Below are 27,621 nucleotides of genomic sequence, written 5' to 3' on the forward strand. Positions count from 1 at the left end.
CCATCGCATGAGGAAGTAAAGCCTGGGTGGAGTCGCCTTCCCGGACGTCGGTGATTGGCACAACAACAGTGTCAGAACCGACGAAAAATAAGCTACACTCAAAATATTTTTCACGTGATTGTTACGTGAAATTTCCTATACTTATTCATTTTCTGTCATTTTGCATGATTTATGTGACAAACATAACATCTACGTGAAAATCACATGCATACTATGTTTTATCACGTAGCGTCTACGTCAACTTGGCATAGGGATACCATCCGTCCTGATTTAGCAGGACATGTCCTGATTTTGTGATCCGTTTGGAGCGTCCTGATTTCTTTTTAATATTTTAGCATTTTTCCTGATTTTTCTGAATGATGCCGGATGTTCAGGAATGTTGAAGATTGTTCAGTACTTTTACTTTGACTCCGGACTCATTTCAAACGGTTTTTTTTGCTTTGGCTGAATTTTGTCGAGAGTAATTGTCTAGTTCTTGCAACCCTTAAGTATCTGACTTTTGAGTCCTAAAGCTATCAAGCTTTTTTCGCACCATGATGGCGGTCGCTATAATGCGTGTTCGTAATATGCGAACCTCTCTGCTTACGTCAGGTGAGGAATTGGCAACAAGTTGCCAGATTTATTTCTCTTTTGATAAATTGACATGAGCAAAGTTGTCAAAAGGGTGGATGATTTAATACAAATTTTGCATTCTAGCGTCCGCCATCATGGCGCGTAAAAAGCCCAGTTTTTTTACCAGTTTTTAAATATCGTGATTTTTAAAAAATGTACATCGTTTTCCTTCGATTTTAAATGACATTTCGCACACGTACGATATATAGAGTTCTCCAAGCAGGAACTCACGAACATTAGCACCATTGCAATTTAAGACAGTGTGCGTAGAATTCATTTTTTGTTCGAGATTCTTACAGCTTACAAAATTTTCTTACAGCTAACAAAGAAAACTATCTCATTAACACCAATGTATCACACCAATACAGAATCAAATGAAGAACTCTATAGTCCTTCTTATCTGCGCTAGTATTAGCGGTAGATTTCACCAATAGAAGTTTTATTTTTGGTTGCAAATAATCAACACGCTGGTGTTAACAAAAAATTTCCTCCTGCCCTGAATTACGCCACCTCACAATGAACCCAAGCTAAGCCGATTTTTAGTTTTATTTTATCTATTTTTCCACTAAAACAAAGTTTTTTAAAACAGGTAGCACTAATGAACTAGTATTCATAATGAAATATTTTTCGAAATTGAATATCAGCTGATTTTTTGGTTGAAAAAAAAATCGATTTTATAAGGATACTCGACTAAGGCTGTATTGGTAAGATCTGGCGTAGAAAGCTCTATAGGAGAATTGTCATTTAAGGTATTTCGAGTAGTTTGTTATTCTTCATTTAAAAATCAATGGACAACGATAAAAATTTTTTTTAAATCACGTTTTGTTCAGCAAATTGCACTCTTTCAACTGATATATAAAAATCAGAAACCTTGTAAAACTTTTGGACCCAATTTAAAACAGTTTACGTGTGCTGCATATTTTAGGTTGCATATGATTCATAGGATAGATCATCTCACCAGTTCATGATGAACTCAAGTGACAATCACGTAAAATCTACGTGAAAATGACAGTGGAAAATATTCACATAACTTTTCCGGTAATTATAACGTAAAAAATATTTTGAGTGTAAGATGACGAGAAACTTTTCAGCTATAATCCCTATTGAGGGTTCAAAGCGAAGTGAAAATCTCATACAAAATGTTCATTTTTTCACGCTCGTGAAAAATGCAACCTGCAAAAATTTCACTTCGCTTGGAACTGTAAACAAATTCAATCCAGCGAAATCGAAGGTTGTGGATCTCTTCTTTTTCACTGGGGTTTACTTTTTCACGCATGCAAACGGTAGTGACCAAAGCAGCAGCAAGCGAAAACTTGCGTACATTTATATTCTGTCAGTTGCAGCCAATTATCATTTCGCTCGGAGTGTAAACTCGTGAATTTTGTTATTTTGAACTGTAAACTGCAGGCTGGTGAAATACCTGCGTGTTCCACAAACGGGTTTTTACGACAGATTTCGCAAGCGAAAATTTACGCTTTCTCACTTGTCAAATTTTTCACTTTGCTTGGAGCTGTAAACTATGGTTTTCTGTTGCACATTTAAGTTCAGTGTTAATTCCCACAAAACGCTAGAAAAAGTGGACAATTACAGTTTAGCGATATTTTAATCGAAGGCCCCCTCGCTTAGGCCACCCAATCTGGTTGAAAAACCTTGCAACCACCGAGACAGACGTCAAGCGCCCTTCGTTCGAACGTCAGTTCGTGTCCAGTGAAAGTGCGACAAATCCTCAAAACGTTCCGATTAGACTTCGCAGTAGAGGCTAGAGGCAGAAGGTGGCCGTTCTGAAAATAGTACATTTGCGTCTCACGTACCTTCGTAGAGTAGCTACAAAACGAGTCAAATTTTCGACCCTTAATCGCTCTTAATAATTTGCTACGTGCTGAAGAAGAAACCGGCTCCATATTCGCGTTAGAATGTTCCCGACCAGTGGGAATTTCCCGGTTACCCTGGGAGCCGGATTACTGATTCTGCTCACTTTTGCCGTCCGTAACAGCTGCCAACAAAACTACAACATGAATGATTATTTAAAGCGGGAGCATTCGCTTATCAAACCGTACCAGGGTAGGTTCGAGGGGGACAACTTGATAAAGGTTAAATTTTTATGTTTCCTCTGTTGCCGTAGGTTCCGGAATGACCATCCCGTATTGGGATTTTATCGGTTCAACGCTGGTGACGAGTGGCTACATCCGGCTAACGCCAGATCTACAGTCGAAAAGTGCGGCTATCTGGAATCAAGTGGTAAGTTTGGTCGCGCGATTAAGTTTTATGCGTTATATTTTCTATTTTGTTTCTAGCCTTGTACCTCCATCAACTGGGAAATGCATGTGAACTTCAAGGTTCACGGCAAAGGGAAGGATTTGTACGGGGACGGGTTAGCCATTTGGTACGCAAAGGATCGCCTGCATCATGGGCCCGTGTTCGGTAGTAAAGATCTCTTCCAAGGTTTGGCTATCATTCTGGATACTTACAGCAACCACAACGGTCCGCATAATGTAAGAAGCAGGTTTTTGTTTTCTTGTTTGTTTACTGTTTGATTGGGGGCAAATTGATAAGAGGGTTTGTTTTCGGTTCATTAACACCAGCATCAGCATCCGTACATCAGTGCGATGGTTAACAATGGCAGTCTGTCGTACGATCACGACCGCGACGGGACCCACACGCAGCTAGCAGGGTGCGAGGCGAAATTCCGAAACGTCGATTACGATACGCTCGTGAGCATCAGATACGAAAATGATGTTCTGACAGGTGGAATAATTTTCGCTTTCTATTTAAAACTTTAATTGTAATGTTCCAATGCTTTCAGTGTCCACCGACTTGGAAAACAAAAACACTTGGAAGCAATGCTTCCAGGTGGCTGGTATTAAGCTTCCTACAGGGTACCATTTTGGCGTGTCGGCCACCACCGGGGATCTGTCGGACAATCACGATCTGCTAGCGATCAAATTCTACGAGCTGGAAGCACCGGCCCTACTGTCGGAAGATCGCAGTCAGATTGTCCCTTCTGCTGCCAGCTTCGAGGCGCCACGTGAGCACAAAGACGATCCCAAGCAGTCCGGCTACTCAAATGTGAAAATATTCTTCCTCATTCTGTTGGCGATGCTAATCGTGGTGGTACTGGTCGTGATAGGTATTATGTTCTACCAGAAACACCAGGAGAATTCGCGAAAACGGTTCTACTGAGATGACGCTTCCAGCGGGCAACGACGGACCCCAAGGGAAAAAGCTTTAAAATACCAAATTTTGCATTTCCATTCTCGAACTGCTGTGTGCTAGGGATCGTTCGGTGAAACTATTCAAATTTACGCCAAAAAGTTGCGTTTTTTTCTGTCGTGCTCAAGAAGATAAGAGATAAAAGTGACAGCTTGTAGGAGTTTGTTTTTATTAATCTAGGAAATTACTTTAAGTGTCGGGATTAGCACAAACTGATTTCAGCTATGCGTCCCTGCAGCTTGCGGTGGAAATTTTTGTTGGTATTTTTAAGGCGCACGCAGCATTGTTTTCAATTTATTACCTCTCCTATCAAGCTATGACTGGTGGAATTTAGTTGTTAAGTATCCTAGTCTAAACGGTGTGGAAGACAACGCAGATCCGTTCCGTTTTTCTTCCCTTCTGCTGCTCTTTTCAAGTTATTAAGTCGCTAATCATACGTGGGCGCATTATGGTTTTGTGAGTAAAAATATCCCACAATCAAAAGGACCTAACATCACCAAGAAGAAACAATGACCACCACTTGGATTGGTTAGATAAAAGAACTTGTGAAATCGAATGTACGAGTAAGTGTTTTGCTTTGACGAATAAATGGATATAATTAATAAGACATGTCTTCTATGTTTTGACCCGAATATCTCGAAATTTAAGAAATTTTTAACATTTGTGCCACCGCTTGCTCTAGGAACACTTTCCTACCCCTCAAGCCGAATGATGTGAGCAAAGCGAAACGTCAACAGCGTCGATTGAACACCGAGCAGCACCGCACCCATACTAGCGCAAAAATCGACGAAACTCCCGTCGTTTTTCCGCCCCGCAGCCGTCGCTCACACCCGCTGCTACCTAAAAACCACCCTGTACGAACCATCATCCAACAGCGCGTACAATGAAAACTGTTCCGCGGATTCGTAAAGTCGTGTTGTGCGAGCAAAAGCCATCGAAAGAGAAGAATACGCAGTAGAGGGTTTTTTATATCTAATTGGGAAGTTCCTTATCGAGGACCTCTGGATCTATATCTACTTTTTGTCTTTCTGCGTCTACTGTCCCGCCGGAAAGGTTACCGTCACGAGCGTTTGCCGTCCGTTTATGACCGAATTGTGAGTGGTGAGCAAGGTCCGAAATTGAGGATCATCTCGGGTACGCGCTGGAAGATTCTCCATCCGTCGTGGTGGTGTGGTGCGAAGAAGCATAGTGGCAGAAATTTGTGCAATTATAAGCTATCGTGTTGTTGGCTAGCAGGAAGATTCGTAGATTTTCCCTCCTATTACCAAACGCCCGCGGTGGTCACTTCAATCCGGGAGCCGTTTTTCCGCAAGCATTTCCTATCCGCTCGTCTTCCGTGGTAAAGTGCATCAAACGGAAAGGCCAATATCTTTGTCGTGAGTGTGTTTTGATTGTCGGGTGGAAAGCGCCTTTCGGTCAGGAATCAGTAAAAAGTAGATCCGATCCCCGAAGGAAGAAGGAAAAGTCGTATCGTGTCTGTGTATTTGTGCTTTCCTGTGAGTGATTTTTGCCTTCAAAGACTTTCCGCGCTGCTACTGGATCCCTTGCGGCAAAGTGTCCGCCCAAGCACGGCAACGGAGTCTCCAGGAAGTAGATGAAGGTACGTTTTGTGGGCAGCCGTTTTTTTCCATCGCACGGAACCGTCCGACTTCCGCTGTTCGGAAAAGAAGATGGAAGCGCCAGTCGGGTAAAAGCTATTATTTTCCTGACTGTTCTCCATATGTCAGTTTTGTCAATTTGCACTGTGGGTGCTATGGTGCACTTTTTGTAGCAAAATAAACAGGGTGGCTTACAATTCGCAGCAGATAATTCTGTTGATTTACAGCTTAATAAGATATTTTTTTTACGTTATAGTTTTATGAGAATTATGAAACAATTGTAAAAAGAAATCGTAATTCTGCGGCGTGGGTTGCTCGAGATCAAGAAGACATCTTATGTATTCTTCTGGTCCACCAGCATATTGTCCAACAGGACACCAATATGCGCTAAGTAATAACCCCCAAAAAACGAGGTTCCAGGTAAAAACGGTTTTTGTGCAAGAAGAGTATTTCACTTGAATTTTTTTGAAACTCATCAAATGCAGGACACGTTGAAGTAAATATTACGTCTTAGATTAGAAACTGGAATTGGAGTTGAAGGTTTAAAATCCACCGAAGGATCACTAACTTTTCTCAAATTTGATGAGTTCAAGTACTCCTCATCCTCATGCCGCCTGTGATGCGCACTTCTGTGGATTTTTCTAAAAGCTGTAAAGTTTAGTAAAATATTTTGCTGTACTCCCTTATGGATTCGGGCCTAACCGTATCGGATGCTTTTTCCACAATACAATTTGTCGGACCTTCTGATATCAATCCATGACAAACTCTCACAAAACGAAACAAATTTGTCAAAACCAGGAAGCACAATCAAAAAACGCAAAACAACTTGCTTGGAGTTGCCTGTTTTTCCATATTGAGCTGCTTATAACAGCATCTGATCCGGAGCGGGTGGCTGAATTATGGAGAAAAGCCAGCCTCTGAAATGATGTGGGCTGCCAGTGGCTCTCGAAACCCTATGCACTCTCACAACTTGGAATAGACGAGGACTCGAATCCCTTCCGGCTCCTACATATAGCAATATTGCTAACAGAGTGAGAATAGGGATTTTACCTATGAACAATCCAACAACTAATCAGCTGTCGAGCCTGGGTATTGAGTGTTCACATGCCAGGACAAAGGAACATCTATTTGGGTCAAAAAAAAAATTTCAACTCTAGCTCTATGGGAAGGAGCCGATATTTTAGCAGTGGACGAGAATAGAATCCCACGTTCTTCTTTCTCTGTAGCGCCAAGTACGATAATAAAATGATCTTTTCTGTACTTGAAAGCCAAAATGAGAATCTAATGACTGATGCGTGAAGGATTCTTCATCGCCACGGAAGAGAGAAAGTTTTCGCTGAATTACAGGAATAGGCAGATTTTGATAAAAAAAACACCCAGTTCGAGTTTAATTTGTATAATTTATTTAAATTTCATCTGACAAGGTATTTGTCTACACAACAGTGGCGGAACTAGACCGACGGAAAACAAGCGAGAAAAAAAAAGGTATTTGTCTTAAAGAAAAACTTATACTAACATAGAGTCAATAAACGATCACAAAATCTTTCTACGAACACGAAGTCTGTTTTTGAAAGCTGTTCCAGTAACATTGAAGTCAAACGAATCTGCAACCGTATTGAAGCTGGCCGACATAAAGCGTATTGGATCGAACTGACTAAATTGTACATTGCGTTGGGGCAGGTTCAGCAGGGCGCTGGGTCTGAGAGATAGTTCGGGATCATATATGTCCAGGTGATCGAGAATTTCCGGGGTTCGATTTCAGAAGCACTTTATCTATGAATAAATCTTGAGGCCTCAAAACGTCTTTGTTCTAGGGTTTGCATTCCTTCCTAAAAGCCGACAGCGTTCAGCGTAGGTTGGCAGATGTGTTGGGTCGCGCCAGGGAAGTAATCCAGGAGTTCTAGAATGGACACCATACAACGGAGCAGAATGGATTGGAGGATGGATTGCGATTATTGCGATCTAAGGCGAAACGAATCGCGTAACTTGTTGGCTATCTTGAACATGAACCTGAGTTGTCGATTAGCTTGATTTCGTTGTAGTGCAGTTTAAAAGAGAGCGTAGTATCCAGAATAACTCCCAGATCTCGAATTTATGTCATTCTGAATAGAGGCTGACCCGACGTAGTATGGTCGAATGAGAATGGTTTTTTTGTCCGACAGAAGGAGATGACGCTACATTTCTGAATGCTTACAGAAAGAAGCTTTCTAGAAAACCATAGGCTAAAAACATTCACTATTCACTGAAGCTCAACACAGTCCGTAGTATTCCTCAAAAATTTAAAAAGTTTGACGTCATCAGCGTACAATTTACGGCAACCATCCGGAAGTAGCAGAGAAATATCATTGATGAATAACATAAAGGATAGCGGTTCAAGATTGCTACCTTTCGGTACTCCAGAGACATAGGTAAACTGTGCTGAAAACTGAGTCCTTATCGCACGAGGCAAGATGACACTCCCAATTTTTCGAGTTTTGCGAAAAGTATTCAGAGTTTACTCGATCAAATGCCGCTTTCAGATCAGTGTATACTGTATCTATTTGGGCACCGTTACTCATGTTTTTCATGCAATACAATGAAAACTCTACTAAGTTAGCAAGATCGTTTCGGATGAAAACCATGTTGATCCGGTGAAATGTTTTGTTTGCAGCTGGCGAAAAGAGCGTCGATTATGATAATTTCCATGGAGCACGCACAGAGAAATGTGATGTCTCTATAGTTTCGTACATCGCGTCTATCGCCTTTCCTGGGCACGGGAAACATGATGGAAAACTTAAAACTGAAAGGAAACACACGTTGCTGAAGAGATGAATTGAACAGCAGACATAATGGATGAATGATAACAGCGACACATCGTTTCAGAACACATGATGGAATTCATTCCGGGCCAACAGCGAAAGATAATTTTAGTTTATCCATGGCAGCAATAACGTGGCGACTTGTTATTTCAAGCAGATTGAAATCGACAACATCTCTAGGAAGGTCAGTATTCTTTACGCTTAATACTCATGAACGGCCACAATAATCGCGGATTCCGTCTGAGGTTGCCCTGCATCCTGAAGGAGTATCGGTTGTAGAGGTAGCGGTTATATTTTCCATAGAGATTACTGATTCGGTTGAACCGTTGCTAAGAACCCAGGCATCGTATCGACAGTAAATCCGCAAAGCCGAAGAACGCTGGCTCTTGAGATGACGAAGGCGAGGATTAGATCAAGGGGGTTTTCTTATTTGTCTCCGCGAAGGAACAATACGATCGATGGCTGAATTGATAGCAGAGTTGAAGTACTCTATGGCATCATTCATGGGTGGGGAGGATTCCAAAAATTCCCAATTGATATTAGAGAAGGCAACGCTTGAGGACTCAAAGTCAGCTCTGCGAAAATCTAAACTTGGAATGTCACCTATATTTTCGAATTGCGTGGGTGGTGTTTCAATCATAGTTATGTCTAATGCTGGGTGATTCGTGTCCACTGCTAGTAGAAACTCGATCGCTTCTGCAAGTTCGTGTGAGGTGCCATCGTTCGCCAGTACTAGGTCTAGCAGTCGATTGTGATCGTTGGTAACGTGGTTCACTTAAGTCAAGTTGTGCAAGCTAAACCCGTCTATTAGAGCGGAACAAGCAACAGACATACATGATAAAAGCGGATCAGTTGAAGGTACACCATCGCTTCCACGTTTCCAAATTACTCTCGGCTTTTTATAATCTCCAAACAATAACGAGAGATCATCGTGGTTTAAACGTTAGATAACGGAGCTGATGCAGCTTATGAGACTTTCAACATCGGTGGTATCAGTTCTACGATCATGAGGTAGATAGACTACACCCAAACTAATACTGCGAGCTGGCAAAGAAATTTTAACCCAAAGTTCTATCGTATTACTTATTGGAGCAGGGTCAACACAGCTACTCAAGCGATTGGAAGCAGCTATTAGGACTCGGTCAACACCAAAACAGCTAACTGGCGAACTGTCGTCACAGCGCCGTTTCTGAAGTAGGGGACGACTTGGGTCTCCAGATCCAAAGTCCGCAGGAAAAGATGCGATTCGTTTTGATAGCTGAACAACTTGCTGTCCCCGCTTGGCTAATTCTGTTTCAAGCTCAGTTTGTGGGATTTCCTGTCGCTCAGTAAAGAGTTGATCGCACTACGAAACGCAGAGATTGCAGTTTTGAATTGAGCACATTTCATCAATCTGGCACATTCAGGAGAACCGGTCCAATAGTGTAAAAGCCCCAATAATACAATCGCCAGAGATGAGCAAGTTGAGAATGGGAGGAACTAATAAAAACAGTAGTGGCACCATTGGAAGCATTTGTTCCAAACGCCAAGGGAAATCCACTGCCGATGGTTGCAGGGAAACACACACGCAAAACTTTAGAAAATGGTCTGTTCAAGACCGTCTCCAAAGGAAGTAACATGTGTAACATATAAAATACGATTTAAAAATCAATGAGTCTTATCAAATTTGTTTAGATAAATCTTCATCGCACTAAGGGTGCATTTGCAATGCTCAGTAGAAGATTTTCCGAAGGGAATATCGACGTAGGTTTAGTACAAGAGCCTTTGGTTATTGATGGTAAGGTACTGTGATGTTCCTCGTTTGACTTTGGACTCTGAATTTATTAGTAAAGAAATTGTTGTGATTAAGTTGGAGATGCCAACCGTACGAGGAAAGATAAGCATACATCGCTTCCGCTTAGGGGCCATCCACATACCACGTGGACAGATTTTCAACGATTTTGACTAATTGGGAACTATATCGATCTTACTTTAAGAACAAAATTTCACTTATGATGCATCAATTAAAACTGGCATAGAACTAGAACGTGCCTCTGATGAGGTCATTGACAAAATAGTCTCATCATTGAGAGCCAAGTCTAACAAAAAACATCCTTGGTGAAACACAAAATTGTCAGAGTTGAGGAAAAAGTCCCGACTTCAAGCTGGGACCAATACAAGGAGGGTCTGAATCAAATGTAACAGAGAGATAAGACGTGCCAATGGGCATTCGAATCTGCCGGAAAAGATGAAATTGCTAATACTCCCGTTAGCCAAATTATTAAGAGCTTGGGTTACGCAGCGTTACATACCAAAAGCCTGGAGGAAAGCCATTTGATCCATCCTCTGGTCTATTAAAGACAATAGATAAAAAGAGTGGGTAATCGCAATGTTTAAATGTCGAGAAATTTCTGTTGATCTTGGAAGAACACTCTCACCCTTATTGTGGTCCTTAGTAGTAAAGCTGTGGGGAAAACATGGGAACTGCGACCAAAAACGATATACTGGATGTACTCGGCAATAATTCGTCTGAAAATCACATATGCTGTAGTTATATGGTGGTATAAACTTAATAAGGTAACCGCTCAAGTGAAGCTATGCAAACTGCAGAAGTTTACCTGAATATTAACTAACGAACCAATGAGAAGTACACCATAAGCTTCATTAGATGCCCTTCCTAATTTGCTGCCCTTAGACCAATTTGTAGAGCAGCAGGCTGCTAAAAGTGCCCTAGTCCAACAGTCCTTTAAGCTGAAATTTACTTATGCTCTCAATGCGTTTAAATCTTTTACATGTTAATCGAAGCTAGTATAGAAATGCATTCTTCCATTAGGGCAATGGCTAGCAGGAACAAAATAACTCTATACTGAGTGCCTGGCCATCGTGCTATTGATGGAAACGAAAGAGCCGATAGTCTAGCTAGAAAAGGGTTTAGGATCATATTTTGTTGGTCCGGAGCCATTTTGTGGAATCCCTGAGTGTGCTCTGAGGACTGACATAAAAACTTGTGAAATACCAAAAGATTTATACGACCGAGTACAATACAGGCCGAACCTTACTAAACCTTAAGAAAAATGATCTACAGGTCTGTTGACAGGTCACTGCCCGAATAGGTATCTTATAGGTATAGTGGGAAAAACTCGTTCAACAGAATGGCGTTCTTGCCAGTTAGAAACTGAAACTGCTGAACATTTACTCTGCAAATGTGGAGCACTGCTCAATCAAAGGACGTCGTTATTTGGAAGGGGCTTACTTGATCCCTTAGAAATTTGGCAAAATGATTAGACTTTATAAAACGAGTGGAACCTAACTGGGATCGGTTGCAATGTCAACCAACGTCCATGACACCTTAATCATGACAGGGTATTTGACTAGTACCAAATAGAATATCGGTCATAAAATATGTACATGTTTTTGACTCCACAAAAGAGGAGAAAAAAGGCAGTATACAGAAAAAATGCTATAGCGAGCAACCCAGAAAAATTTGGGGCAGACCCGAAACACAGAACAACGAATAGGGACAATGATTGGAAACTCGGTATCTGGGATGACTGCTGGAAAACTGCGAAAAGTGAATACTAGAATCGCAGCCATCCAGGAAGTATAGAAACCGAAAACGGGTAATCGTAGAACCACCTACTGTCTACAAAACCTTCGAATCGTTGCAGAAACCGACAGAGAGAATGTGAAGATTGGCTCCGATAACACGGACTATGAGCGCGTCATGGTCTCGGAGAAATAAATAAATAATAATTACTCATACTTGCTATTTAATTTAACGTCACAGAAACTTTGAGCTTTCATATACATCCAGTTTGTGATGCATTTAATAAATTTGAGAAATTACAAAAAGATCATACTAAACCACATTCTGTTCCTCCTTTCTCCCCAGGAACCATCTACTCTGCCGCCCAGAGTACGTACGGAAGCAACCAGCCGCAGCTGCACCCGCTATCGCTGCGCCGCCCTACCAGCAATTGCAGTAGAGTGCCCCCCCGATCAGCGACAGCAGCAGCAACCCCGTCAGTCAGTGCCGGTCCGACGCGATCCGAGGCCACCGCTTTTGTGGTTCCGTGTTAGCACAATCCGCAGACAACGCCGCCGAAGAAGATGTCTCGCAATAAAGACAAGTACGATAACAATCGGCGGCAGCAGACCTTCCTTACGGCGGAGGATATTGCGGCCGGGAAGAAAACCTTCTGGCACGGCGTCGAGATAACCGGCAGCGTTCGGAACATCAGTCCGACGCTGTGGAAGTTCGAGCACCTGACGGCGCTGTACCTCAACGATAACTGTCTGATGCGGCTTCCTCACCAGATCGGTCTGCTGGTCAACTTACGCATGCTAGACCTGTCCAGCAACAAGCTCCGCAGTCTACCGGCGGAACTAGGGGAACTGATTCATCTGAGGTTAATTGCATGAACAAAACTACATAACTTTGAATCTTCAAATTTATGCTGTTCGTTTGTTTTTTTAGGGAGTTGCTGCTAAACAACAACCTGCTGCGTGTGCTTCCGTACGAGCTAGGCAAACTATTTCATCTGCATGTGCTTGGTCTGCATGGGAACCAGCTCGGGAAGGACGTGATGTCGATCTACAACGAGCCGAACGGAACGCAGAAGCTGCTCACGTACATGCTCGATAATCTGTCAGGTAGGTGATAATCGATTTCAGGCTCCTGTGCATCATCCCGATCAGCTCCCAGCTGGTCTCGAGGTACGATACTGGTCTAACAAGCCAGTCGTCGTAGGTTTGAGTCTCAGCTCGGGAGTTACTGTTAGTGTCAGTAGGATAGTAGCGCTAGCCCCGCAATTGTCCTGTACACTTGAACAGTTGGCTGCGAAGTCTGTGTAAACAGAACAGAAGGTCGAGTTCCGAATCGGAATGCAGTATCAAGGCTTTGCTTTGCTTTGCATCATCCCGATCAATTTGAACTGTTTTCCGAGTGAAAATCTGTTTAACTCGTCTGGGAGAGCCTTCCCCCCACCCTTTCCATAGTATGAAGAAGTGCCAAACTATTGTAGAAATATTTTTTTTCCCCGGAAAACCTCCACATGCCAAATTTGATCCCATTTGCTTGATAAATTCCCGAGTTAAAAAAAAATTGGTGTTTGATTTGTATGAGAGCCCTCTCTTACGTAAGAAAAAGGGGTGTTGAACCAGCATGAACGTATTTGTTACCCCTAGAAACAACTACATGCCAAATTTGGTTCTATTTGTTTGATTGGTTCCCGAGTTGTGCTGAAAGTTGAGTTTCATTTGTATGAGACCCCTCCCTTCCAGAAGTGGGAAAAAAAGAATGTTTTGCCTTTCTAAACCTTCACGTGCCAAATTTGATTCCATTCACTTGATTGGTTTTCAAAATTTGCAGAAATTTGTGTTTTATTTGTACTGGACCCCTTCTTGAAGAATGAGGGAGAAGTATTGAGTTGTTAGTTGAGTTTCATTCGTATAGGACCCCTCCCTTCCAGAATAGGGAGGAGTCACAAACTATCTTAGTCACCTTTCCCGGCCCACAAAACCCCTATATACAAAATTTGACTTTTGACAGGCCAAGATCGGTCAAGAAATGACAGTGCAGGAAGCATTTAGGGTAGATCTGCTTAATATAGACCACTTACTTTAGTGGACCACCTGTACTTCTTACACCAAATGACACATTATAAATATACCTACTTATTCTGATTTATGCTTTGACAACTTCAATAATGTTCTTCATTAGAAATGTCGCAACAGACGTTTACTATAATATACTTCATTAAAGCTGCAAAAAATGTCTTTTAAAAACAGCTACCTGGTTTGCCATGGTTCGTTAACGTTTTCATAGGAAATGGCTTTACCAAAAACTGTACTGACATCGCACTTTCCGAGCGAAAATAATCAGATTTTCGATGAACGGGTAGGATAATAGTGTCTTTAAAAGATAAGCAACAAATTTTACTAGAAAAACACTTGAAATATTGAAGAAAATAGTGGCCCAATTAAGGGTGGAAATAATACTGTTTTCCTTATTCCGGCATGCTTCATTTCGAACAAGAGCTATCATCGAAACAACGCCGCGAATCATAGTATTTGTTATGATCGTGTTATTGTATAAAATTGCTGCTAAAATGGGAAAAACGCCGGAAATTGATAAAAAATATACTGAAGCAGCTGTTACTGAGTGTCTTCAAGCAATAAAAAGGGGTGTTTCGACTAGAGAAGCTTGCAGGCGCTCCAATGTTCCACGGTCCGCCGTAATGTTCCGTGCAAGCAGCAAGTGGTCAGGAAAACCACGAAAAGGTAAACAAACTGCATTGACTGCCGCGGAAGAGGATTCAATTGTTGGCTGGATAACTCGAATGGCATGTAAAGGATTCCCTATTACGAAAGAACGGGTGCAGTCTACAGTTAATCCAGATCCACAACTGTCGGTTGAAGAAATGTATTATTTAGACCTGGCCCAAATTAGGAAATTGTTATGGTCCAAATAAGGAAACGGTGGTCCAAGGAAACTGAAACGATGATTTATTTCTTTTATTATGAGAAAATAGAGGTATTATCTAGTTGTTTTTCATGCAGAAAAGATGATAAACATGTTACTTCGTGTTTATACATAACTAGCTGAACGTTCCCAGCGATGCTCGGGATCAAAAGTTTCAAAATTAGAAATCATTTTTTATGATTCATTGCATTATTAGCACAGCTCACTTCAAAAATATTTCACATCTTATACGTCCATCATCTTTTTAAATATTTTAACATTCTGAGAACGCACAGAACGGAAATACGGATTTGGGGATGTTTTACAGAAACTGTAAGTCGCCGTTTCGGGTTTCAAAATGGCATATGTAGTTTGGAAGTTTCGGAAGTATTGAACTGGTTGGCCAAATACCACTTTAGATTATTTTCCTGAAACCAGAAGTCATTATTTTGGAAAATGTTGTGTGGGGTCATCACAGTTCCGAATATACCACACTCGGGAGATAACCGGATATTCGTCAATCGTTCACAGTAAAACCTCTTTTTATGTAACTTTCAGAAGAAAGAAATCAAAGTAAGAAGAATTTAGCGTAACCATTCATGCTTAGTTCTCCTCTATAATCATATCTAAAGAAATAACATTTGAATTCTTGTAACGAAAATATTTGTTGGTGTCCAAGGAACACGTCTGAGAAGAAGTTAACGTTTTAATCCACATAATTACGTAGAAATTAAAAAAAAAAAGATTAAACCAATGAAATGGGGCGTTTCTTCCAGCCAAATGCCCCAAAATCTAGTTTTAGAAAAAGCAAAAAAGTATTTTGAATCCCGTAATGTGATACTATTCACAAAACTACGAAAACATCAGAAATTGTAATTGTGTAAATTAAAAACATAAATTCTTCTGCAAGAAAATATTTGCAGATGTTGAAGGAACGACGAACATTTTATTGAAAAATAAAAACACAGGCGAACTAAGCTCATGCTAAAAAGTCAAAATTTTGCATGTATTATTTGTATAATATTTATAAATTTCAAAAAGAGTAATTCAATGTGTTTTCCTGTATGCAGAAAATCATCTTCAAACATATGTAGTTTTTAAAGTAATATCTTAACTTTTAGCAATAAGATATCTATTATTTTTCCTCAAATGTCTTTCCTGAACATTAACAAACATTTCAATGAAGAACAATTACATATTATAGCTTTGAATTTCGATTTAGAGGCAAATTGAGTTCAAATATTCATGAATTTGCTCATTCAACGTAGTGTTTTGAATAATATCTCAATTTTCAGTAATCAAAAATCTGTTATTTTTACTCAAAAGTCTTTCCTGAACAAAAACAAACATTTTAAAGAAACAAAATCATATATCTTAGCTTTGAATTTGGATTTAAAGACAAATTGAGCCAAATATTCATGATATTGCATGTTCTACTTAGTTTTGTGAATAATATCTCTATTTTCGGTTATCAGGTAACTATTATTTCTTCTCGAATGTCATTCCTGAATATCAACGAACATTTTATTGAAAAAGATCACATGTCATCACCTTGAATTCTGATTTAGAGACAAATTGAGCCTAAAAAATTATGGTTTTGCATTTTTCATGTGGTTTTGTGGAAAATATTTAAATTTCCAATAATCAGACAAATAATCAGATACCTATTATTTTTCCCTAAAATATGTTTCCTTAACACAATGAACATTTTATTATAGTAAAAATCACAGATTACTGTTTCGATTGATTTAGAGGCAAATTCAGCATAAAAGTCATGATTTTGCATGTTTCACGTAGTTTTGTGAAGTATATCTCGAGTTTGATTACCAGACAGATACCTGTTATTTTATCTCACATGTCTTTCTTAAACATCAACGAACACTTTAATGAAAAAAGAATCACATATCATCGCATTGAATTTTGATTTGGAGACGAATTAAGTAAAAAAAAACATAATTTCGTTTCGCAAGTTTTAGTGATACTTGTTATTTTTCCTCAAATGGCTCTCCTGAACATTAACAAACATTTTAGTGAAAAAAGAATCATATGTCATCGCTTTGTATTTTGATTTAGAGGCAAATTTAGCACATAAAGTCATAATTTTGCATGTTTTACGTAGTTTCGTGAATAATATCTCAAGTTTTAGTAATTAGATACCTGTTATTTTTCCTCAAACATCTTTGTTAAACATCAACGAACATTTTAATGGAGAAAGAATCACATATCATCGCTTCGAATTTTGATTTGGAGACGAATTAAGCATAAAAAGTCATATTTTTGCACATTTTACGTAGTTTTGTGAATAATATCTCAAGTTTTGATAATCAGATACCAGTTATTTTTCCTCGAATTTCTTCCCCGAACATCAACAAACATTTTAGTGGAAAAAGAATCATATGTCATCGCTTTGAATTTTGGTTTAGAGGCAAATTTAGCTCATAAAGTCATAATTTTGCATGTTTTACGTAGTTTTGTGAATAATATGTCATCACCTTGAATTCTGATTTAGAGACAAATTGAGCCTAAAAAATTATGGTTTTGCATTTTTCATGTGGTTTTGTGGAAAATATTTAAATTTCCAATAATCAGACAAATAATCAGATACCTATTATTTTTCCCTAAAATATGTTTCCTTAACACAATGAACATTTTATTATAGTAAAAATCACAGATTACTGTTTCGATTGATTTAGAGGCAAATTCAGCATAAAAGTCATGATTTTGCATGTTTCACGTAGTTTTGTGAAGTATATCTCGAGTTTGATTACCAGACAGATACCTGTTATTTTATCTCAAATGTCTTTCTTAAACATCAACGAACACTTTAATGAAAAAAGAATCACATATTATCGCATTGAATTTTGATTTGGAGACGAATTAAGTAAAAAAAACATAATTTCGTTTCGCAAGTTTTAGTGATACTTGTTATTTTTCCTCAAATGGCTCTCCTGAACATTAACAAACATTTTAGTGAAAAAAGAATCATATGTCATCGCTTTGTATTTTGATTTAGAGGCAAATTTAGCACATAAAGTCATAATTTTGCATGTTTTACGTAGTTTCGTGAATAATATCTCAAGTTTTAGTAATTAGATACCTGTTATTTTTCCTCAAACATCTTTGGTAAACATCAACGAACATTTTAATGGAGAAAGAATCACATGTCATCGCTTCGAATTTTGATTTGGAGACGAATTAAGCATAAAAAGTCATATTTTTGCACATTTTACGTAGTTTTGTGAATAATATCTCAAGTTTTGATAATCAGATACCAGTTATTTTTCCTCGAATTTCTTCCCCGAACATCAACAAACATTTTAGTGGAAAAAGAATCATATGTCATCGCTTTGAATTTTGGTTTAGAGGCAAATTTAGCTCATAAAGTCATAATTTTGCATGTTTTACGTAGTTTTGTGAATAATATCTCAAGTTTTAGTAATTAGATACCTATTATTTTTTCTCAAATGTCTTTCCTGAACATCAGCGAACATTTTAATGTTAAAAAACCTACAATCGCTTATTATTTTTGATTTAGAACGATTCAAAATGATGATGAGTACTGTACACCTCAGATACTGAGGGAATAATATCAATAAGATCAAGCGTTACGGAATTCCATTTTTATATAGTAGATGAAATACTTAATTCAGTTTAGATATTTACACTTTTTTTGCGAAATTTGCAGCTGCGCTACTAAGTGGACCATTAAAGGCAGTTATACCCTAATTTTGGGTAACCCTAATTTGGGGTCGAGTACTTATAGCGTAAAAAATTCGAAGCACCACCCCTTGGACCCCTCCTCCCCCCTCCAGCTACAATAAACAGTCAGATGATCGTAATGGTTAATTTTCGATTCCCGATCGAGTCGAGGATACTTTGGAGCTGGAAAATTTCTCGACTCAGCACTGGGACACGGTGTATAGTTGTACTTATCTTACACATGCAAAATGTGCCAAAAACAATATCGATAACGAATTCTCTCAACTAATATAGTTGATCGAGCCCGCTACTGGCCCCCAGGCTAAGCGTGCAATCTTGTTTTTTCTTTGTACCCTGCCAAACATATCTTGCATGGAATGTTAGAACGAAGCAGATCAGAAAGAAGAAAATCTGCGAAACGAATCAAAAAGAACAAAAAGAAAAGTGAAAAATATTGTAACGGCGAACAAAACAGTTTTTGTCACTTCGACTCTCAAACTGAAGATATGAATAGACTGCAATTTAAATTAACATTGTCGAACAAAACAGAAAAAGTTTGTTTCAAAAGCTAAAATGAACAAATAGAGTAACCTGAACAACTATATCGAGAATCACTCAAAGATAAAAATGAAAAATGAAAAACCAATAACGAATTTAAACAAAAAGTTTAAAGAAACATGAATCGAAAGAGAAACTGAATCGATCGTTTCAAGTGAAAAACGAAAAAAATAATAATATCGAAAAAAAACGAAACGAGAGAAAATGATCACTGCATAAAAAGACGTTAGAGACATGCAGAAAACAAATAAAATGAAAAGGGAAAAGCAAAATAACCGAAACAACAAGATTGGATATTTGCACCTAAGAAAGCTTGAAACTGAAAAGCGAAATGATTAATAAACAATGGTAATAGAAACGACAAAACATAACAAAACGAATCGGGTAAGTGGACCTCTTGTTTACAGCCGTGTAACAATCGTTGGTATTGAAATTTGCATTCTCATTTTCTTTCGAATCAAATCGAACTAGATATTAAGCTTAGATGAGATAGGAAATAGTATATTCCAATTGGTGTGAATCAATCTATCAATCTAAGTAAGTCAGAATCTCAGCATCAATCCGAGAAAAGGTGTAATCGTACTTCACTGAAAAAATTCGATCTAGAAGTCAGTGCATTATGGTTGTGCTCCAAGACCGTTGGAAGGAAGTGGGGTCATCGATTTTACGTTCAAAACTTACCTACGTTTCGTTAGTCTGTTGGCCCACAACCAAAGCGACTACCGCTTCAACAAAGCTAAATAAAGTTGAATAACTTGCGTGCATTTGCTATGACGAGAGCAATTCGCAGCACCCCATCGGAAGTTCTGGATGCAACTTAGAGGATGACCAATTGACCAGATTTACATAAGAAATGCTTTTTTCAGGTTGCCAGCTCAGCGGCGTTTATTTAGTGGGAATTTAGGTTCATTTCTCCCCAGTGTGCATTGGTAGCAAAAAAACTCCAACCAATTGGCAACCTTGTCAAAGAATTTTACGTGCCTTTTAAGAGCTAGATTTTTTTTTGTGGTGAAAAAGAATAATTTTCCGTGCGATTTTCGGTGTGGTTTTACTTTTTAGATTGTCCTGTATTTACTGACGCTGAAACACTAATTCGTTTCAACAGCAAAAGAAAAGACTCCTGTTCATAGGCCCAAAAAAATTATCTCTGCGAAATTTCAGCTCAATCGGCCATGATTTAAAGGTGCCTCAAGCGCTCAAGCGCTCTGATTTTTCGACTTTCGAAAAGTCAAAAACAAAACTTTAAAATCAATTTTCTCTGACACCAAAATTCCTGCTACGATTTTTTAGATTTGAATTTCTCCTCCATGCTCGTATCTGATGTCAAATCAATTAGGCATTCATATTCGTCTGTCGTCAATGATTCTGGCTTTGCTGATATCGAGAAAGACTGCTCCACTCGTGTCATTGCTTCGATTTTCAGTGAAACTCATTGAAGTATTGTTCAAAACTCTTCAACAAATCCTGCGCATTTTGAAATAATTCAACTGGAAGGCTTTCATTTTCCTGCTCGTTCATTTCCTGGAAAGTCTTGGATGATATTTTCAATGCAATTTCTGCTTGGGTTTTTGAAAAGCTGCCCAGGTTTCGTTTTCTTAGCAATTCTGCCCAAAATAGAATTTTTCTCTTGAAAGCCATAATTTTGCTGTTTGTATTGAAGATCGTTATCACCTTGCCTTGCACTGGAAGGCTTAGATTGTTCATTTTATGGAAAGTATCAGCCAAATAATTAGCTGTTTCATAATATTTTTCCTCTATTGCTATAACATTCGAGTGTCTAAATCCAAAATTTGTGCGCAATATCATGAAATCTGAACTTTTTATGACTTTTCAAAGCTTGGCGAACTGACGTTTTTTGTCTTTTTTTTTTTAAAAAGGTACATTACTTTGAAACGCTCTGTACCTTCAATGATAGCTTGGATTTTTTTGAGGTCAAGGGAAAAGTTGTTGTAAATATACTGCAAAACAAACCCTTTTCATTAGATATTGTAATATTTGGTCATAGTAGGCCTGACACTAGAAAAAAATTAAAAAACGTGATTTCTTTTGTAGAAAAGTAGCTTAAAAGTTTAGTTGCCGCAATTTGCCACGGTTGTGACTACATTCAAAATTTAGGTAAAAACGTAAGCTTTCAAATGCATACTGTCCGCTGTAGCGCAGAACTGCCCAAATTGACACTTTAGTGAAGAAAGCGATAACAGATTTTTTTAGTTTTTATTTTTGAAGTTGAAATTTCATCCAGGTTTGATTTTAATCATAATCATGATACACCATCAATGAAGATTTATGATATCGTACTCAATCCTTAAGGATAAAATATAAATTTGGGCAAAAATCAAAAAAATTATCAATGAAAAGTTATAAAATAAGTGTTAAACAAAAAAACAGTGATAAAATCTTTCTGAAATTTTAATTATGTCAAACTTTTTCACTTTTTGCAAATTTGAAACAATATTAAAAACATGCAGCACTTTTCAATTTATGATCATAAAATTCGCTAAACTGATTGAAGTGTCAAATATTAGCAGCAAATTCATAAAATCAAACTCAGGCTAACAATAGCCCGTTTGCTTTTGCTTTGCACTCGTTTGCATACAAAAGTAAAGCACACATTTTGCTTTATGAGAAAAAAAAAAACAAAGAACAGTCGTCGCCCTCCGCATCGTTTCGTATTCCTTTAGAACGTTGTGTCATTCCAGTGTCTTGGTTTTCAATTTCATAAATTCGTTGAATTTTATTATGGAGCCTTCAACTTCAGCGGCACCACCTAATTCAATGTCTAGTAAGTTGTCAATTCGTGGTGTTATACATGTATTTGAATGTTCTCTTTCAACCATAGAAACCGGATTATGAAGATAACATGTATATGAAACAATGAAACATCGAAAATTACTAGAAGAAATGAAAATTGCAGCGAAAGACATTTTTCCTGCTGATGAATATAATGAACTTCAAATTTTCTGGAAATTTAAGGATTTTGGAGATTTAAGCGATCACAGCGGAAGATGATGATGCTTATGATGATTTTTTCAATTTGTAATTAGTTTGTAAAACTTATGGCAAAATTTGTTTAGTTCGAGGGGTTGTCCATAAATTAAGTATTTTTTTTTCAATGGGGAGGACGCCCGGTGGCATTACTTGTGGTCAAAGATCATATAATACTATAAAAACGAAAAAAGTGTCAAAATATATTAAAAATTGGATTTCGTGCTTTATGGACGGCCCCAAACAAAAAATGGATGCATAATTCGTGTTCAGCGCCCCAAAATTATGTAAATACCAAGTTTTTGTTGCATTTATCGACACTTTTTTGCTTGGCCAGCCTGTGTATGGAGTCGCCCCACTGTGCACTGTTTCCGAAGCTGCAAAAACCTGATCGAAATTATTTGTCCCAAAAAAATAGATTTTAGAGCCACAGTGCCTTCAGGAAAGTTGATCCATTAATTATTCTCCATTATATAGAAGTTTAAATTTTGTGATTAATCCACTTAACAGTGAGAAACGAATTTACCTTTTTTCATTTTTGCATATTTCTTTTTATATTTTTTTTTTTAAGAGGGGGATTTGTTAGTAGCTTAAGTATTAATGATAAATATTGGTGAATAATGAGTATGTGTGTCCAATCACAAATGGTGACTTCTCAACACTGTTAGTAATTTGTAATTTTAATTGTTAGGATTTGTTTGCTTCCGCAATTAGGACTTATCATTCGTAGGGATTTAAACCTACTTGTCATGAAAGGAAAGTAAACTTACAACTAACTTAAATGCTAACTTATTGGCTATAAAGAGAGCTTATCGTAGCAATTGAGGATTGCAACGATTTTTGTCGAAAATTGTTAATAATTTTATTTGACATAGCTTCTAATGGTTCAACACCAGTAAGTCTATGTAATTCGAGTGTACCAAACCAAGGAGGACGCTTCAAAATCATTTTCAGAATTTTACTCTGAATCCTTTGGAGCGTTTTCTTCCTTGTTGAACAGCCACTTGACCAGATCGGTACAGCATAAAGCTTGGCTGGTCTAAAAATTTGTTTGTAAATCAAAAGTTTGTTCTTTAAACAAAGTTTAGAATTCCTGTTAATGAGAGGATCTAAACATCTCGTATATTTGATGCACTTGGCTTGTATACTCTCAATGTGCTCTTTGAAAATAAGTTTTTTATCCTAAATTAGTCCCAAGTACTTAACCTTGCCAGACCAACTTAAAATAACCCCATTCATCTTGACATCGTGATTATTGTTTGGCTTGAGGAAAGAAGCCCTTAAGTCTTATGAAAAAAAATTATCATTTGAGTTTTAGAAGCATTGCGAGAGATTTTCCACTTTTGCAAGTAGGAAGAAAAAATATCTAAACTTTTCTGCAATCGACTACAAATGACACGAAGACTTTTTCCTTTTACGGAAATGCTTGTGTCATCGCAGAACAATGACTTTGTGCATCATTTTTGCATATAAAAATTCATTTTGTTCGGCAAAGTTGTTGCACCTTTTATAAGAAACAACTCAAAGGTACTATACTTCTATCTGCCTTTTTAAATAGACTTTTGTGGAGTTTTCTACAGATTGCCACTCAAATCATTTTTTTTCCATATAACGTTCAGTTTTGATTTTCTACAATTTTTCAATGTTGTACATTGTTGTTTGCTATCACAAAACAAACAATTTCATCGAATAAAGTTTATTTTTATCATATTGCATTAAATTGACGGTTATTGACGATTTTTATTGAAACAATGAACTAATTTACTAACAGATTTCTTTGAAATCTGCAAATATCTGCAGACTAAACCATTTCTTCATTTAAGTTAAGTAAAACATCTTTTATTCCAGATATAGGCATTTGTATCTCGCTGTCTTCTGTGCAGATATTCGAAAATAAATTAGTGCTTTACATTAATAAAAATCTTTAATAACTAAATAAACGTAAGAGATAAAAAAAAAATTCCTTCAGTGAACTTGTGTGTTTTATTATAGCTAACAACATTGTAGAACATTAAAAATTTTAGAAAATCACTATAAAAAGTTATAATGAAAAATGATTTCAAGGGTCATTCTAGTGAAAACTTCACAATAGTTAATTTAAATTTACAGATACAAGTATAGCGTCTTCGATAAAGTTGTTTCTCACGAAATGTGTTAAAACTTCACTCAGCAAAGTGGATTTTATATGCAAAAATGAACAAAAAAACAAAACTCATTTCTCACTTTTAGGTAGATTAATCACACAATTCTAACTTCTACAACATGGAGAATAACCAATAGAACAACTTTACTGAAGATACTACGACTTCAAAATCGTTATGTTTTTAGTTAAGTTAATTAGCGTAAATTAGCGCATTATTCTAGTAAAAATCGTCAACAACCAAAAATATATGCGTGATAAAAATAAACTTTCTTCGGAGAGATTGTTTGTTTCGTTGTAGCAAACAATTTTGTAGAACATTCAAAAATTGTAGAAAATCACCATAAAAAAGTTAAATAGCAAAACATGATTTTTAGTAGCAATCTATAGTAAACTCCACAAAAGTCCATTCAAATTGATCATAAGTATGATGTCTTTCACAAAGTTGTTTCATTTAAAATTTGCTACAACTTCGCTGAACAAAGTGGATTTTTATATTCCAAAATGAGAAAAGTAAAATTCGTTTCTCACTTTTTCGAACTAAATTTCTATTTTTAACTACCGCTTTTACCCGTTAACATTCAAGTTCATTAAGCAGACAATGTGTGCAATAGAGGTCCAAATTCGTGTCATATTTCCAGTTCGCTTATTTTTCGATTTCCTTACTGCACACATTATCGTTTTTCACTGTTGAGGAGATCAATCATGGAATTGCAACTTCTTTAACATGGAGAATAATTAATGGAACATCTTTGTTGAAGACGTCATGGCTCTAAAATCAATGTTTTTGGGTCAAAATAATTTCGATCACGTTTTTGCAGCTTTGAAAACAGTGTGCGGCGTACTTCGCTATGAAGTAATTACGTTGTATGCCGACTTCCCATTTCTTCACACAACGCTTCAAATAATCTTGAATTTTTAGGTCGAGCCTTGATGAAGTTGATAATTTCACTTACCTTTTCCTGCAAGACTTCTTTCAACGATAAAGACGACGAGTGAGTGCTAACACAATTTTTTGCCTTTTTCTTAATTCTTGCAACGACTGAAGCTTGAAAACTTCAGCCCCCGTTACAGCGGTTTGCAAAGGAACAAATCTTCTTGGAAGTGTTCGGAAATTGGTGGTGTACAAAAACCATCACAATTTCTGGTCCTGCCACATCTGTGGGCTAATCAATCTATCATCAATTTGCACTTGCAAAAAAGGATTTAACTAACTGAACGGCGAAATTACTAAAAACTTCATAAGAATGGAATTTTTTAGTAATTCGAAGTCACGAATGATCTGAAAAAAAAAACACGACGAAGGAGAATTAAAAAAAAAACTCAAATTCGAAAATCAAAGAATTTCGAAACAAAAAAAAAATGAAAATTTCTTCCTAAAAATTATAAATTAACCTATACAAAATAATTAATTTTTGTATGAATCATTCTGCAATCAGTTTTCACGATTTTTTCTTTCATAAATTTATACTGTTCCTATTTTTCTTATTGCACGAATTTTGGTTCAAACCCCTCGTACCTTTTGGTAGTTAATACAAGGTATACCATATTTCAGCATGATTTCATTTGTACACGTGGTTTTTTGAAGCTGGACACTCCTAGTCAGAAAGAGGACCTCCATTTCAACTATTATTTTTAGGTTTTTGATCAGTCAAGCATAATTGTATTCGCAATATATCTTAAGTTCCTAACTTAAACCTTCGAACAACAGTACTACAAAGAAGTGTGTTGAGCAGAATAAACAGAATCAGCAGAATAAAAAATCTAAACCACTTGTTATCTAAAGATTATTCTATGTCTGCTCTCTTGCTTTGTCGGTACCACGAAGAGCCCAAATTTCAGCTTTTACCTGATTCAAATTATAGGTGTTGCTTAAAAAGTCATAACAGCTATCTATCACCTATTATATAGCGACCGTGGCTTTCTTCCCCGAAAAAAAGACATAAAGAATGAGAACGCAAAACCTGTCGATGATACCTTCGTTTTATTTTTTATCGGTTCACGGGTTTGAATCCAGATCGCTATCGCTAAGTAAGTCATCAGCGTTCGTACTCAGTCAGTCAGCGGTGGTTTGATCGTATCGCAAGAGCAATGACTTTCTGCCGGCCTTTCTGTCGGTGCAATATTTCACACCAAAACGATCGATTAAATTACCACCGTTGTTCCGCCTATAGAGATGAACGTGTGCGTCCGCAAAACAGAAACCCGGCAATTTTAGTAGCGGGATTTTTTGCATGTGGCGAATTGCCCGTGGACATTTCCTTTCACGTAATTAAAGGAATCATCAGCAACATAACGAAGGATGATGTTGCTTTCCGCTCGGTTAGATCTGAGATACCGGGGAGTCGTCCCGTTCGATGTAAGATTGATGGTCTACTTGTGAAGCAGGTGATTATGTCGATTGAATCAATGCGGTTCTGCGAAATTTAACCCTTTCCACTAGATGAAAGCAAACGGTTTGCCAGCAAAGTGACTGTTAGGCGGTGGTAATTTAGTAGAATTAGGATGGTAAAAAGATTGCCGTCTTGGCCGGGCTAGACAAAGCTCGCGTGCTTGTAATCTTCTACGGATGCCCGAGCGGAAATGTTTGCAGGAACGGAACCTAAAGACAGGAAAACTTGCAATTACCATCGAGAGTTTACCGCACTTGCATCGTTTATCTGAGGGATAGAAAAGTCAAAGGAGAATTTTTTAGCTTGTTGAAGTTTAGGCCACCTTTGTTTCATTTTCTAGCGGTTGGTAAACTGCCAAGTTTTAGTATGAAATTTGGTAAGTTCATGAAACACAAAATGAAAAAAAAATTCAAAAAGTCACAGTTCGAAATTTCATGTATAACTTTGATAGTGTGATCAAAGCTTAGTCCAGCTAACAATACATAATTGAGTCATCTAAAATTTGCAATAACAAAACGAATCACCAACAACCATAATTGCATAACCAACATCGGATGACAAACGGATTGACTTTGTTTTGTTCGTCATCAGCGGGGCAGGCAAATTCGAATGAATTGAAATCGTCATCGTCCGTAAAAATCACATAACATATACCAACCGATCACACTTGACCGTGCAGCTAGAGACCCACTCGGTCCGGATAGCAACCAGACATTCGTCAGGTAGAAGGTAAAAAAACGACGGTTAGGTAATTCAACATTTTCCCGTCGCGGTGGTCAGTTGGTTGGAAAGAGATAGTGGCTTCAGCCAGAAGACTGTAAAACTATAGCCACCACGCCATTGCTCAACGCTTGACATGGTAACACAAGTCCTCTCGCTCGGCAGCGAACGAATGGCAACGGTGGAGATCAACCGGAACCATCTGGCAAAGAGCCCAACAAACAAAAGTGAAAGTGAAAGTTCGACCGACTCCCACCATCAACTGAATGCCACCGCCGCCACCAACCGTACAGCGCAACGCAACGCTACTGCTGCTGCTACTGCACCAAAGCAGATCGAATGAAAAAGGCAATGACTCATCGTTGGCCAGGCTTGAGTTGGAGAGCTGCGTCGGAGTCCCGCAGACGACGGCGGCTCCAATTATCGCAATTGTGCTGTGTGTCTCCACGGCAGACTTGTTGGAGTT

General features: G+C 38.0%; 2 protein-coding genes across 2 annotated transcripts in view; both read left to right on the forward strand.

Moving 5' to 3' along the window:
• The first annotated feature begins 2,272 nt into the window (after window positions 1–2,272).
• LOC129730615 (vesicular integral-membrane protein VIP36) lies at window positions 2,273–4,427 on the forward strand. The gene is made up of 5 exons (XM_055690089.1): window positions 2,273–2,673; window positions 2,735–2,850; window positions 2,907–3,104; window positions 3,195–3,357; window positions 3,416–4,427. The coding sequence occupies exons 1-5, from the start codon at window positions 2,526–2,528 to the stop codon at window positions 3,790–3,792; spliced, it is 1,002 nt and encodes a 333-aa protein (XP_055546064.1). The 5' UTR covers window positions 2,273–2,525; the 3' UTR covers window positions 3,793–4,427.
• Window positions 4,428–4,689: 262 nt separating this feature from the next.
• The window catches only part of LOC129730580 (CCR4-NOT transcription complex subunit 6-like), a 301,129-nt gene continuing 278,197 nt past the window's right edge, over window positions 4,690–27,621 (forward strand). Inside the window, exons 1-3 of the mRNA XM_055690025.1 lie at window positions 4,690–5,422; window positions 12,090–12,606; window positions 12,675–12,850. Coding sequence (XP_055546000.1) covers window positions 12,308–12,606; window positions 12,675–12,850 — 475 coding nt within the window. The 5' untranslated portion in view covers window positions 4,690–5,422; window positions 12,090–12,307. The remainder of the gene's footprint in view (window positions 5,423–12,089; window positions 12,607–12,674; window positions 12,851–27,621) is intronic.

This window comes from Wyeomyia smithii, chromosome 1 (assembly GCF_029784165.1).
Source record: "Wyeomyia smithii strain HCP4-BCI-WySm-NY-G18 chromosome 1, ASM2978416v1, whole genome shotgun sequence".
Taxonomy (NCBI): domain Eukaryota; kingdom Metazoa; phylum Arthropoda; class Insecta; order Diptera; family Culicidae; genus Wyeomyia; species Wyeomyia smithii.